Below are 13,466 nucleotides of genomic sequence, written 5' to 3' on the forward strand. Positions count from 1 at the left end.
CTTGTATGGAAGGGAGTCCCTGACGTTTGAAGAAGTTCAATCAGCCTTGTACTCTAAGGACTTGAATGAACGAAAGGAGCATAAACCTTCGACTGTTGGCGAAGGTTTGGCCGTTAAAGGAAAACTCTTACGAAAGGATGGTAAGTTCGACAAGAAGAAAGGCAAAAGCCAGTCGAAGACTTACAGTGACGAAGCATCTGGCATTCGATGCTACCATTGTAAAAAGGAGGGTCACACAAGAAAGGTGTGCCCTGAACGCTTGAAATATCATGGAGGTAAGGATAATGGCAACGCTGCCATTGTTCAAGATGATTTCGAATCATCGGATGTTCTTGTGGTTTCAAGCAGTGACTCTAAGAAGGAGTGGATTATGGATTCAGGTTGCACTTGACACATGACTCCAAACAAAGACTTGTTCGAGGAATTATGTGATCAAGATGGTGGATCAGTATTGCTGGGAAACAACAAGGCTTGCAAGATTGCAGGTGTTGGATCTGTGAGATTCAAGCTCCATGATGAGTCAATAAGGTTGTTGACTGAAGTCAGGTATGTTCCTGATTTGAAGAGAAATCTGCTTTCTCTTGGTGAATTCGACAAGAAAGGATATGTTTTCCAAGGAGAGAAAAGTATCCTAAGAGTCATGAAGGGTTCGAAGGAAGTCTTGAGAGGCGTGAAGAAACAAGGCTTATATACCCTTGAGGCTGAAGTTGTAAGTGGTTCGACAAATGTTGCATCCACGAAACCTTTGTCGAAAACAGAAATCTGGCACATGAGATTGGGCCATGTCAGTGAAAGGGGTCTGGTCGAATTAGGGAAACAAAATCTGCTTGGTGGAGACAAAGTCGAAAAGCTGAAGTTTTGTGAACCCTGTGTACTTGGAAAATCTTGCAGAGTGAAGTTCAACAAAGGCAAACAAAGAACACATGGATCCCTTGATTACATCCATGCTGATCTTTGGGGGCCTGCAAGGTGTCCATCACATTCAGGAGCAAGGTATTTTCTATCCATAGTAGATGATTATTCCAGAAAATTATGGGTATTCATCCAGAAGACTAAGGATGAAACTTTTGAGAATTTCAAAAGTTGGAAGACTCTGGTTGAAAATCAGACTGGCAGAAAGGTCAAGAGGTTGAGAACCGACAATGGCCTTGAATTTTGCAATGAGGCATTCGACAGTTTTTGTGCTGCCTCTGGTATTGCAAGGCATAGAACTACTGCAGGTACTCCACAGCAAAATGGTTTGGCTGAAAGGTTTAATCAAACTATTTTGGAGAGAGTCAGATGCATGTTGACTAGTGCGGGGTTAACAAAGGTGTTCTGGGCTGAGGCTGTTTCGACAGCAACATATCTGATAAACAGATGTCCTTCGACAACGTTAGATATGAAGACACCTGAAGAAGTTTGGTCGGGACATCCACCAGATCTCGACAAACTGAGAGTATTTGGCTGCGTAGCCTATGCTCACATTAGGCAAGACAAGGTCGAACCTAGAGCTCTGAAATGCATGTTCATGGGATACCCTGAAGGAGTCAAAGCTTATAGGCTATGGTGCCTAGAGCCAGGTCACAGGAGGTGTATCACCAGTCGAGATGTAGTTTTCAATGAAGCTGAAATGGCTTTTAAGAAAACTAATGATGTTGGTCGAAGTACAGAAACATCTGACGAAGAGCTGGAACAGGTAGAGATTCCTGTTGAGGTGAAGCATGTTGATGCTGAATTGCATATCCCAGATGAAGTCGAAGAAGAAGCAGAAGATGATGAAGTTGAGGAAACTGACGATGACTACCTATTGTCGAGAGATAGGTCGAGAAGAGTCATCAAGCCACCTCAGAGACTTGGATATGCAGATCTTATAGCTTATGCCTTAATCTCTGCAAGTGAGGTTCTAGACGAAGAACCTAGAGACTATAAGGAAGTTATGAGGAGTCGAAATAAGACTGAATGGCTGAAGGCCATGGATGATGAGATGAAATCTCTTCATGATAATCATACTTGGGAACTGATCAAGAAACCTGTTGGGGCAAGGTTAGTCAGCTGTAAATGGATTTTCAAAGTTAAGGAAGGAATTGAAGGAGTGACGTCGAAACGATACAAGGCAAGGTTAGTTGCAAGGGGTTTCACTCAGAAAGAAGGTGTCGACTTCAATGATGTGTTTTCTCCTGTTGTGAAGCATAGGTCCATTCGAATGTTGCTTGCCATGGTGGCACAGTTCGATCTTGAACTGGAACAGATGGATGTGAAGACTGCGTTCTTGTATGGTGATCTAGATGAAACGATCCTGATGAGGCAACCTGAAGGGTATGTCGAAAAGGGGAAGGAAGATTATGTGTGCAAGTTAAAGAGATCTTTGTATGGGCTGAAACAATCTCCTCGACAGTGGAATAGGAGATTCGACAAGTTCATGGCACGCATAAGTTTCATTAGAAGTCAGTTCGACCACTGCGTTTACTTCAGATTTCGACCTGATAATTCATTTGTTATTTTGTTGCTTTATGTGGATGATATTCTCATAGCAAGCAACAATGTTGAAGATGTGATGAGGGTGAAGGCTGAACTCAATAAGGAGTTCGATATGAAGGATCTGGGAGCTGCTTCCAGGATTCTTGGAATTGACATTCGAAGAGATAGAAAAAAGTCGAAGTTATGCCTATCTCAAGAGGCATATCTACGGAAGATTCTTGAAAAGTATGGTATGTCGAATTCAAAGCCAGTTGTGACTCCAACAAACCCTCAATTCAAGCTGAGTATTGATCAGTGTCCCAGTACTGATGTCGAAAGAGCCTATATGAATAGCATCCCATATGCTAATATAGTTGGTTCTTTGATGTATGCTATGGTCTGTACTAGACCCGACATAGCTTACGCAGTAAGTCTTGTAAGCAGGTACATGGCGAATCCTGGAAAGGCTCACTGGCAAGCATTGAAGTGGATTTTAAGGTACATAAATGGGTCTCTGAATAGAGTCCTAATTTATGGTGGAGCCTTGGGTGAAGATAGTAAAGCAGTAATAGAAGGATATGTCGACTCTGATTATGCAGGTTGTATGGATTCCAGAAAATCTATTTCTGGATATGTTTTCACTATGTTTGGCACTGCAATTAGTTGGAAAGCAACACTTCAGAAGGTTGTTGCTCTATCAACCACTGAAGCGGAGTATATTGCCCTAACTGAAGCTGTGAAAGAAGCATTGTGGCTTGAAGGTTTTGCGAAGGAGCTGAAACTTCAAGGTCGAGGTATCACTGTTAAATGTGATAGTCAAAGTGCAATACACCTGTCGAAGAATTCAGCCTATCATGAGCGAACTAAGCACATTGATGTGAGGCTGCATTTCGTCAGAGGAGTAATCGAGCATTGAGAAGTCCAAGTGCTGAAGGTTTCGACTGAAGACAATGCTGCTGATATGATCACCAAGACATTGCCGAGTTGCAAGTTTTTCCACTGTATGCAGTTGATAAAGCTGCATGAAGAAAGCTAGTCTATTCCTTGACGTTGTAGAGTTAGGTCCAAGGTGGAGATTTGTGAGATATTGGATCGAACTCTAGTATTGTCGAAGGGTAGCTTCTTGGTTCGACAGTTCGACAGAGTTAAGCATGAAGTCGAAGGATTGTTCACATGCTGGTGTCGAAGTGTGCATGCTGTAGTCGAAGATGGGTCTAGCATGCAGATGTCGAAGATGCTAGGGTTGTTAGCATGTTAAATTAGGTTTTAGTGTTTAAACCCTAATTTGTTAAGTTAGCTTGTTTATTAAGTTGACTTGTGTAATGGGCCTTGCTGAAAAAGCCCATTAGTTAGTATGTTAGGTTTTATTATAAATAGCATACTAGTCTCTCATCATTGCTAAGCTGCAAATCCTAATTTAGGGTGAGAGAGGTTATTTGTTATTCTTGTAAACTTGTAATCTTGTTTTAAGAGAAAGTAAAAGAATAACAGTTATAACCAATTCTTGTGTTCTTCTTCTCTTCCCTAATTCCCTATTATACTTTGTTATTGGCATTGAATTCACAACAGTTTCATATGTTACAGAAGATGTAAAATTATGATTTAAATAGGAAGTGAGGTTGCTTGATCTGACACGGTTTCGATAATCCCTCTTTGCTTTAAGAATAAGCTTTATCCTCTTTCTTGCAATGGATGTTTGAGGAGCAGTGTTTTTAACAACATCTGTTTCCATCACAAACACAAAAGTAGGATGAATAATAATACTAAAAATAAGATTGATTTGTATAGATTTATGCACACAATATGAGATGTATAGCATGCTACTTCATGATTTTGAATACTAAAAGTTTACAGTTTCTAATTGAAGGGGAATTGGTGGGTTCAAATGTCATGAATGCAGTATTGATTTTAATTTTTCTTTCATACTTGAATATATATGAAGTTGGAACTGAATATGAATAGAATGATGGTTATAGATTTAAATTACCACTTATCCCTCCCTTATAACTGTTGTGTGTGTTAAATGTATTTAATTTAATCTATACAGGTTATTTATAATATTTTATTTGATGGATGTGTTACTCTTTTAAAAAGACTTTAAGTCAAAACTAATATTATAAGTAAATAGAAACTGAACAGTTAACCCACTTTCTGCATGTACCAAGTACTTGTTTCCTATTGCACTGAATAGAAGTTTAGCATTGCAACTGCCTGCGGTTAGGGTTCCGACAATGGCATCTTCACACGGTGGGCCTTCTGTGCGGATTCCCTCTGATGATGAAAATGATTTCAGGTATGAGTAGATAATTTTATTTCACCTTTGCTTTGCCGTACAAAATAGGGTATACTGGTATACAAAATATGGTAGTGTGGTAATAACAGTTAACAACATTTAGTGATGGGTGTAGTATCAATATAGCTCAATGTTGTATTATGTGTGGTATTTGTCAAGAAATCAAATGTGACTGAATGACTATTGTTGGTTTTTATTGTTGGATTGTATATCCCGTCGTTGCTCGGCATATGACTATTGCTTAGTAAAGAATGCTTCATATGCGGTTTGTTTTTAATCCATATTTGATGTTGGAACAGCGATGATCAGGCAATGGAAATCATAGAACATTTGGTAAAGGAAACAGGGTACGATCCTAAGGTGGAAAGAAAACGCAGGAATAAACAGCGCAATGTGCCCCCTGGTCGTGTTGTGTCGAATGTTGATGTTGTCGCACAAAATAGCGCAAGGGTTAAAAGCAATCCCAATGCAGGACCTATAAAGATAAAAGAGGAATCAACAGACATTGACACAAATGAAATCAAAGTTTCTGAAGTTGGTGAACCAAGTGGATCAAAAGAGGGTAAGAAACAAAAGGGTAAAGTGGTGAAAAAAGCAAAGGTGGGTACAGACATTACTGTAGACAGTTCTACAGGGGCTCAAATTTTTTTCTGGAACACCCATGTTACAAATGCTAAATCTACACAGCAGAATGTAATGGTAAGGAGATATTTGAATATGAGCATCATGTTATTGAAAATGTAAATAGTATATATTGTTAATAGTTACCTTATTTCTTGTATGCAGCATTTCCCTAAGGAAACTGCCAAAAGATGCCTCCGTCGCTTTCAAGATGAAATCAACCTGCTGGATGTGAGGACGAAGAACATTGTTACCTGTCAGGTTCACAAAGCTAACAGAAAAGGAATACCCCAGCCATATGAAAAGTACATGGCCCTGGGATGGTACGAATTCGCCAAATCTCTTAACCTGCGTAATGGGGATACAATAGCGTGGAGTATGCTGCGATTCTCTCCGTATATCTATGTGAAGGTTGAAAGACAATGAAGAAACTGCTGCTATTTGCAAACCGTGTACTATACCTGAATTTTAATGGTTATATTATATGTTGGGAATGTTATTTTGGTACATTGTGTTATATATATTCTGCTACATGTTATTTTGTAAGCACTTTATCCATAATGGGAACACAGTAATATTGTGACCATTGGAAGATCTAATATATAATCGTTTTCGGGACAAATTTTTTAAGTTCTCCTATTATATTCTATTAATCCGCTCTGATATGCTTTTAGTTAAAATGAAATCTGTCCCACAATATTGTATCAACATTATACTAAGATCAGACATAAAATTATTTATTGATAGTTAACATAGTCAAATGTTAAAAGTTCTGGTGTTTGTTTGTGAGGCACAATCCATGTTTTAGTTTACAATGTAATGACAGAAAGCTTAGAGAGTGCTAATCCAAACAAACCGTTCTTTGCGACATCATTATTGTAACTAACATTAAAAATAATAAAAAAGCAGCACCCCGTTATAAGAGGTATAGTTAAAATGGAATGTTTGATATATGATCAAAAAGAATCAAAATAATTAATAATAGTATATATAATATGTAGTTGAATTTGAATCATTTGAATATAATAAGCCACACAAACCATTGATAATTCTTAAATCAAATTGAACATAACAGAAGCACATAGCCAGTATTCATGCACTAATTATTACAGAAAATGAAATCACACACATGATTAAAAGCAAAGGAAACTAACATTCAGTTTTTATAACAAACACCTAAGCAAAACACACACAAAATAAAAATAGATCTAATCAATCTTCTCCATTTTAATTATCTTCTTCAGCTTGTTAGATGACAGTTCCCCATCATGTAATCCGTCCAAATCAATGGATTCACTTGATGCAGCAGGAAGATGCCTCTTACCACCAGGTGTGACAGCATCAGGCTTGTGCTCAGATGTAATTTCCAGGTCCTGCAATGCCACGATGAAGACTATTAGTTAGGAATATTGATATAAATGTAAGTCGGTAAGTGTTAGTAATATTGATATAAATGTAAGTAGGTAAGTGTGTTGCAGTGAGACTTACTGTAACCAATTCACAGTCTTCATTGCCATCTGTTTTAGCCTCATCAACACTCTCTTTAATCTATATATTGTTAAACACAGTTTTCAATATAACATAATCACAGGAAAAGCAAAAAAATGCATACACAGTTTAAAATTTCTACCTCCAGAGTCTCAGGTACGACAGTTTGGATTGGAATAGGTTCCTTGAGAATTTACCAAAGAAAAACAAAATCAGGCAAAAAATTGTTATAATATGAAGTCCTCGTTTATAAAACAAATGTCAGTTCATTAGAGCTGACCTCATCTGTTCCCCATTTTTCCTTAAGTTGCTGGATAATAGGATCATTTTTTATAATCATAACGACGGAACAGTTCTTCCAGCGTGGATGCCACTTAACCTTCATAGCCATTTCCAACTTCAACAACTGATCAAGTGCTAACGGAAAGTCCAATGGATCAGTAATTCCAGCCTATTTAAACAACTGGCCATATTAGTGTACACAGAGTATTGGAAAGTACATTCTAATTCGTCTGCACAATATAAATATAACCTGAATCATAGTGTTACGAAGTTGCGATGCAGATAAACCCAACAACATTTCACATTCTCTGTTCCAGAAGACAAAATTGCAGCTTTGGCCCCCGTGAGTAACCTCAATTTCAATCTTATACCTGAACATCATAAGAAGTCGCTCTGTTAAAAAAGCCGACAACATAAAAACATCATAAACATGACAGAAACAACATCTATTAGGTGAGAACAACTAAAACCTAAGGACTTCAGCCATGGTTTCATGACCAGCTTCACACTCAAAGGGGGGCTGTCCCCACGCGCTATAGATTGACACATATGACAGGCACGATAGTACCATCCAAACGGAGATGCTACTAATAATTTTGTTGTAGCGACAGTAGCACAAAATGTAACCTGGACAAATAGCCGCCAAAATCAGAAACATGTGACACACTAAAGAATGAGGTTATAATTATGATAATATATGAAAATAGAAAGACATACATCCGTAAGTTGAATAATCTCAGCAATAGGCAAAACAACAGCCTTTGAGAACAATTTTTGCATAGGAGTGAGCTGTTGATTTTCAGAACTTTGGGAGGAATATTGGGAATTCCCTCCAAGTTGTTCAGACAGGGTTACCCTGCTCTCCTCAGGCATTCTGCAGAGCATGGATCATTATCAAATTCATACATGAAAAAAAAAACTGCACAAAATGGATGACACTATCAACATACCTATCAATAAAGTCTTTCATGACCGGAAAATCAGCATCAACACATAAAAGGGTCACATTGTACGTGTTTGTCACAGACATAGGATACTTTCCTGCAAATTCAAATTATACCTTGTCAATATATTTATCACAGATTTTGTAGTTTTAGTATTAATTTAAAAAATAAGTCATGGAATAACCTTCTTCCTTCACTTTGGCATACTGAAGCAACACAACTGTAGGGAGTGATGCAGCAACCCTAACTTTGTTAAACTTGATGAACTGATCCGCGTATGATTCCCACAGAGTACAGTTCAACATGTTGTTGCTAAACCATGATCACAACACATTAAGATATATAACATGATTCATATATCAGGCAGTCTAATGTATAAAAAAAACAAACCTGTGATCACGCAACATCATGCTAATTTGCTGCTTCTTTGCACCTGACTCAGTCTGTGCATAACCAATACTATCCACCATTCCAACGACATCTGTCAGGCAAATTTATTAATTTCACACGGCTAAAATGCATCAAAACATGAGATAATAAAAAAGCCAAAAACCATACTCACGAATCAGAACATGTTTGTCAAACCTCCCTGTTATGATGTCGGAAAAACTTGTAAATAAAATCGATTTCGGGGGTATCTCATGTTTGTCTTCATCAAGAACAGACGTTCCAGCAGTAAACTTTATCATATATTTGTGTCCCGATGCCCTGAAGGCCAGAACATAAGGCACCACCTTAAAATTAGATACAGCATAAGTATGGCCTAATAAGCATTTATCGGTGAACACCGACACATGCGGTGCTGGAACAACAGCATGAATATCATCTCCCTGCAGCAGAAACCAAAAAATGATTCAAACTATACAAACATAGGTAAATGATAAACATACTGAAACATAAATAGGGTAATCACCAATTTGTCAACAAAGATCATTTCAAAATGTTCCTTGTTGTTGGAGACAACTTTCCATCTGTGGTGAATCCTAACAACAATCTTCCAAAGCTCTTTTCCATCATTGATCTCTGTTATTCTCTCAACAGGCCTTGACATGATAATGCAAATTCACACTGCACTGAATGATAACCGCAGAAGTTAGCAAGCATGGAAAGAGAAGAATGAAATCACTGATAAATAGGCAAGCCATTTAAACACATAATTACTGCAATTGTGCAGTTTGGAACGTGGACAGGCACATAATAATGGACCTTACATAACTGCAGCAACATGAGAAGCTGTGAGGGTGAAACTTCCACAGCAATAACTGCCGCAGCCCACCATGCAGTTGAAGGATCAAAAATTCTGTAGTAACCACCAAAGCTGATGTGGATCAACCATAGAAGAGTTGCTGATGTGGATAGCCTAAGAAAGTCTCAAATGGTAGACTTTTCTTATATGATAGATTCAAATTTCCAAATCTAACAATTATTTTATCTGCACCAAATCAAAACAAAAACTATTTTAACATTTTTTACTATAATTCAAATTTCCAAATCTAACAATTAATACATGTAGATCATGAATTGCCAAATTACCTGCAAAAGCAAAATTGAGCATCCCAAAATTTATATTCTCTTAAACATTACTGCTGCTAGAATGAATCTTCTGAGAACACTCATCATCATCAAGTTGTAAGCATGTCAAACACATTGAAAAAAAAAAATATTAGATCCATCTAATAATTGTGACAAACAGAAATATAAATTATATCCTATATTGGAAAATAATATTTCATTTACCACAACCTTCATACTCCTCATTGTCTTCTTTATTTTGACACCAAAGCTCATAAGCAACCCATATAATTTTAAGAGTAACTTCTTACATCAATGAAGTTTTTACTATAAAATCATACCAATGAACTTGCCATAACAATTAACTCTGAAATCTTAAAAGCAATGAGTTTGGATTATGGACTGATAAATCAGATAGAGCTTCTTACAAATGAGTTACAATGGATGTGTAATTTCTTAATTCCTTTTCAAAAGTGAACTTCTTCACCTACACATTAACTCATAACATAATTACTAACCTAACCTAAATTACTAAGCTAAAAATCACTTTTTATGGTAACAAATTTCAAAAAAGCAGAAACCCAACTGAATTTTTAAGCTTTTAAATCTAAATCACAAAATTCATACACAAATAACAGTCTTAAGAAGAAAAATGAAAACTTCATAGTCCCAACAATCGTTAATACTTTTTTCTACCTTCAAGTCTGTTAAGATGACATTTGCTTCCAATAATTTCAGAAAACTCTTTGAAATAATACTTCATAGAAGAAATATTTTGAACATCCATATGTTTCAAGGTCGTACCACCAAGAAACACGAATTTTTTCGAATGGTCACACAGCTTCCACTGAAAATCGTTATCGAACACAGTACCGTTGTTGATTATGCAAGTCATATTTTCTTGAATTCTTGATTTCCACTTATCTGTATGATCAGCCCGAATCAAAACTTGAATTCGATCACCCTAACAACAAAAGTAAAACATGGTTAATACCCAATAAATTATTTTTAATAATGAAAAATCAAAGATTAAAGAAAAATGAAAAATATATACCGCAGCATCCATGATAACCATCTCCAGATGTTTAGCACCCTTACTGTTAACAACGCTCCATGAATCAATAATTCGAACAGCCAATTTCCATATTTCCTTCTTGTCGCTAATGTCTTTTATGCACTCAAATTTTCGACTCAAATTCTGCAGAAGATGAAAAAAAGAAAACTTAAAACAACAGTCGTTTAAAAGAAAATACAGTGAAACATGGAGGTGGAATCGCAGAAGTAGCTTGAAAAAAAACCTAAAATCGATGGGGGGTAATAGAAGAGGAAGATGAGCCAAATGTAATGGTTTGAAATTTAGGGTTTGCTGGTTGAAATCAAAAGCCATAATATATACAGATTAATGAGAGAAAATTGAAGGGTTTTTCAGAAACCAAAGAGAAGAAGCGTGGTTTAGGATTTTGCTGTATTCCAAGAAAATTTGCACATTCCAATACAAAGGACTCACGTTAGTATTAATGATGGAAAATAAAATGGACAATTGAAAGGTTATGCAATGATTAAGGAATATATATTTTTAATTAAAATATTAAATGATATGCAATTACCGTTATGTCCCCGATTATCACCCTCAAATTGGTGATTAGATGGATAATGATAGGATTTCATATGTATTCTACTTTATTATATTAAAAGTAGATACATTTATCAATTTGTAAGGTAATTAATACATTTATTATAATTACATGCATGATGAATCTAATGGCTATTAGTAAGCCGCAAAATTGGCTGCCATTTAACATGCTGCCAAGGATCCATATTCATTTTTGCATGATTGATACTATCCTCCTTGAAGAATAATTGGCTATATTCATTTTTGCATGATTGATACTATCCTCCTTGAAGAATAATTGGCTATACTTAGAGGCCTTGAAACAACTTAAAAATTATAGGATTTGGTCAAACAAGGAGTTTCTTTCAACTCACCCTTGTACTACTACCATGGATGCAATTATAAGATATTTTTTTTCAAACAAACTAATGTGCATACTCTCTCGCAAAAGAGTGGAGCTACTCATAATTTGTGTTTGCACATGATGTTAGTTAGTTTTGGTAGGATGAGTACTTAATTTTCATTTGTTTTCTTTATCAACCTAGTGAAAAAGACATTTTTCTAATTAAATAAAACATGTGGTGTATAAAATTTCCATTCTAATCAAAATAGAAAAGAAAAAAAAATGTGGTCTTGGTGTAATCAAAACCAAAAAGTATTCCATCTTTTCAGAAGAAAAGAATGGAAGTATCATGGACTGACCTCCCTCCAGAAATCATAGAAACAATTTCTCAAAAGCTAACAATCTACTCCGACTACCTCCGATTCCGATCCGTCTGCCGCACCTGGTTCTCCTCCCTCCCCAAAACCCCTCTCCATCTCCCACCTCAACTCCCATGGCTCATTTTCTCCCAACAATCCTTCCTCGACATCTCCACCAACAAAACTCACCTCATCAATCTCCCTCTTTCCTCTCACCGAACTCGCATCTGCGGTTCTTCCCACGGCTTCCTCGTAATTCTCGACGAAACCCCTCAGATTCGTCTTTTCAACCCCGTAACAAACGTTACTCTCTTTCTTCCTCCGCTTCACGCTTTCCCTAATGTTGTGAGCTTCGATTATTCGAATGTTGGTCGCGAGTATTTGGTTAGAAACCCTAACGGTGATTTAGGGTTTTTCAATTTGAGACAAATGTGTAACTATTTTGTTAGGAAGATTGTTTTATCATCGAGCCCTAAAAACGATGATTTTGTTGCGTTTGCTATTGTTGATGGGTTTAACAATTTGGCTTTCTGTAAAAAGGGGTATGATTCTTGGGTTTTTGTGAGTGATGAGATTTTTCAGTTTTGGGAAGATGTTGTGTATCATAATGGATTGTTTTATGCTGTGAGTAAGGGAGGGATTATTGCGGTGTGTGACGTTGATGTTCCGAGAGTTTCGGTTATTGAGATGAGTGTGCCGGTTGAATTCTCCGGGGATATCTTTTATGTGGTGTTTTCCGGTGAGGAAATGTTGTTGGTTACTCGGGTTTTGGAACAGGAGTTTTCTGATGGGGGGATTGAATCTCATGATATGTTTGTGTATAAGACTGTGGGGTTTGAGGTTTTTAAGATGGATTGGAATGCGATGGCGTGGAAAAAGATTGAAACGTTGGGTGATAGGGCTTTGTTTGTAGGTGGAAATTCTTCGCAGTGTTTTTCGGCGGGTGATTTTGTAGGATGTTGTGCAGATTGTATCTATTTTACTGATGATTATTCAGAGTCGAATCATGATGATGCTTATGGGAAACATGATTTTGGCATGTTTAGATTGTTGGATCAGATCATTGACCCGTTGTTGCCGAGTTATCCTCGGAATTCATATTCTTGGTTAGGATGGCCGCTTCCAATTTGGGTTTCTCCAAATCCTTGCTAAGTTGAGAAATCTCTCTCTCAGTTGTGTTATTGGTATCGGGGTTCCTTCCATGTGCCTTGTTATTATACTGTGTATATTCATTTATTGTGTATAGAGATTCTAGATTGCAAAATAAGATCAATGTATTAATGCAGTAAAGTAAACTATTTCTGTACTGTAAACTTGTATTGTATATGAATATATTTATTACATACTTGTTGAATTTGGTATGCATTAGATTAGAGAAGATATATTTATGCTGATAGTTACTAACCAATATCATTTGGCTGAATGTTTTGACTTAGATAACAGGCCATTATGTGATTTGAACATGGAATCTATTGCACCGCACCTAAAATCAAATGGTCTTGACCACTGGAGTTTCTTTTACCATGTCATTCAAAGTTTACATTCTTTAGAATTTTTGTTGAGTACATTTTAT

At 36.7% G+C, this 13,466-nt stretch overlaps 3 protein-coding genes across 3 annotated transcripts; 1 reads left to right on the plus strand and 2 right to left on the minus strand.

The window, feature by feature from the left end:
- Nucleotides 1-6,527: 6,527 nt before the first annotated feature.
- On the minus strand, nt 6,528-7,371 carry LOC131654912 (uncharacterized). The gene is made up of 4 exons (XM_058924836.1): nt 7,122-7,371; nt 6,984-7,025; nt 6,842-6,901; nt 6,528-6,726 (listed from the first exon to the last, which is right to left on the minus strand). The coding sequence occupies exons 1-4, from the start codon at nt 7,230-7,232 to the stop codon at nt 6,562-6,564; spliced, it is 378 nt and encodes a 125-aa protein (XP_058780819.1). The 5' UTR covers nt 7,233-7,371; the 3' UTR covers nt 6,528-6,561.
- A 7-nt stretch (nt 7,372-7,378) lies between these two features.
- LOC131657538 (uncharacterized) lies at nt 7,379-9,118 on the minus strand. The gene is made up of 8 exons (XM_058926924.1): nt 8,981-9,118; nt 8,630-8,897; nt 8,458-8,548; nt 8,252-8,379; nt 8,074-8,164; nt 7,841-7,997; nt 7,594-7,750; nt 7,379-7,494 (listed from the first exon to the last, which is right to left on the minus strand). Exons 1-8 carry the CDS (start codon nt 9,116-9,118, stop codon nt 7,379-7,381), a joined length of 1,146 nt encoding a protein of 381 aa, XP_058782907.1.
- Nucleotides 9,119-11,807: 2,689 nt separating this feature from the next.
- Nucleotides 11,808-13,247, plus strand: LOC131660299 (F-box protein SKIP23-like). Its single transcript, XM_058929515.1, has one exon. It carries the CDS (start codon nt 11,873-11,875, stop codon nt 13,043-13,045), a length of 1,173 nt encoding a protein of 390 aa, XP_058785498.1. The 5' UTR covers nt 11,808-11,872; the 3' UTR covers nt 13,046-13,247.
- The last annotated feature ends 219 nt before the right edge of the window (nt 13,248-13,466 follow it).

This window comes from Vicia villosa, linkage group LG3 (assembly GCF_029867415.1).
Source record: "Vicia villosa cultivar HV-30 ecotype Madison, WI linkage group LG3, Vvil1.0, whole genome shotgun sequence".
In the NCBI taxonomy this organism is placed as follows: domain Eukaryota; kingdom Viridiplantae; phylum Streptophyta; class Magnoliopsida; order Fabales; family Fabaceae; genus Vicia; species Vicia villosa.

Bases quoted from the DNA above. Each gene is read 5' to 3' on its own strand.
- LOC131654912 (XM_058924836.1), bottom strand. From the start codon at position 7,232: ATGGCTATGAAGGTTAAGTGGCATCCACGCTGGAAGAACTGTTCCGTC. The intron at 6,902-6,983 runs GTAGAAATTTTA...AACAATATATAG, and splicing joins TCGTACCTGAGACTCTGGAG to ATTAAAGAGAGTGTTGATGA. The intron at 6,727-6,841 runs GTAAGTCTCACT...GTGGCATTGCAG, and splicing joins AAGACTGTGAATTGGTTACA to GACCTGGAAATTACATCTGA.
- LOC131657538 (XM_058926924.1), bottom strand. From the start codon at position 9,118: ATGTCAAGGCCTGTTGAGAGAATAACAGAGATCAATGATGGAAAAGAG. The intron at 8,549-8,629 runs GTGAGTATGGTT...TTTGCCTGACAG, and splicing joins TGACAAACATGTTCTGATTC to ATGTCGTTGGAATGGTGGAT. The intron at 7,998-8,073 runs GTATGTTGATAG...CATGCTCTGCAG, and splicing joins ATGAAAGACTTTATTGATAG to AATGCCTGAGGAGAGCAGGG.
- LOC131660299 (XM_058929515.1), top strand. From the start codon at position 11,873: ATGGAAGTATCATGGACTGACCTCCCTCCAGAAATCATAGAAACAATT.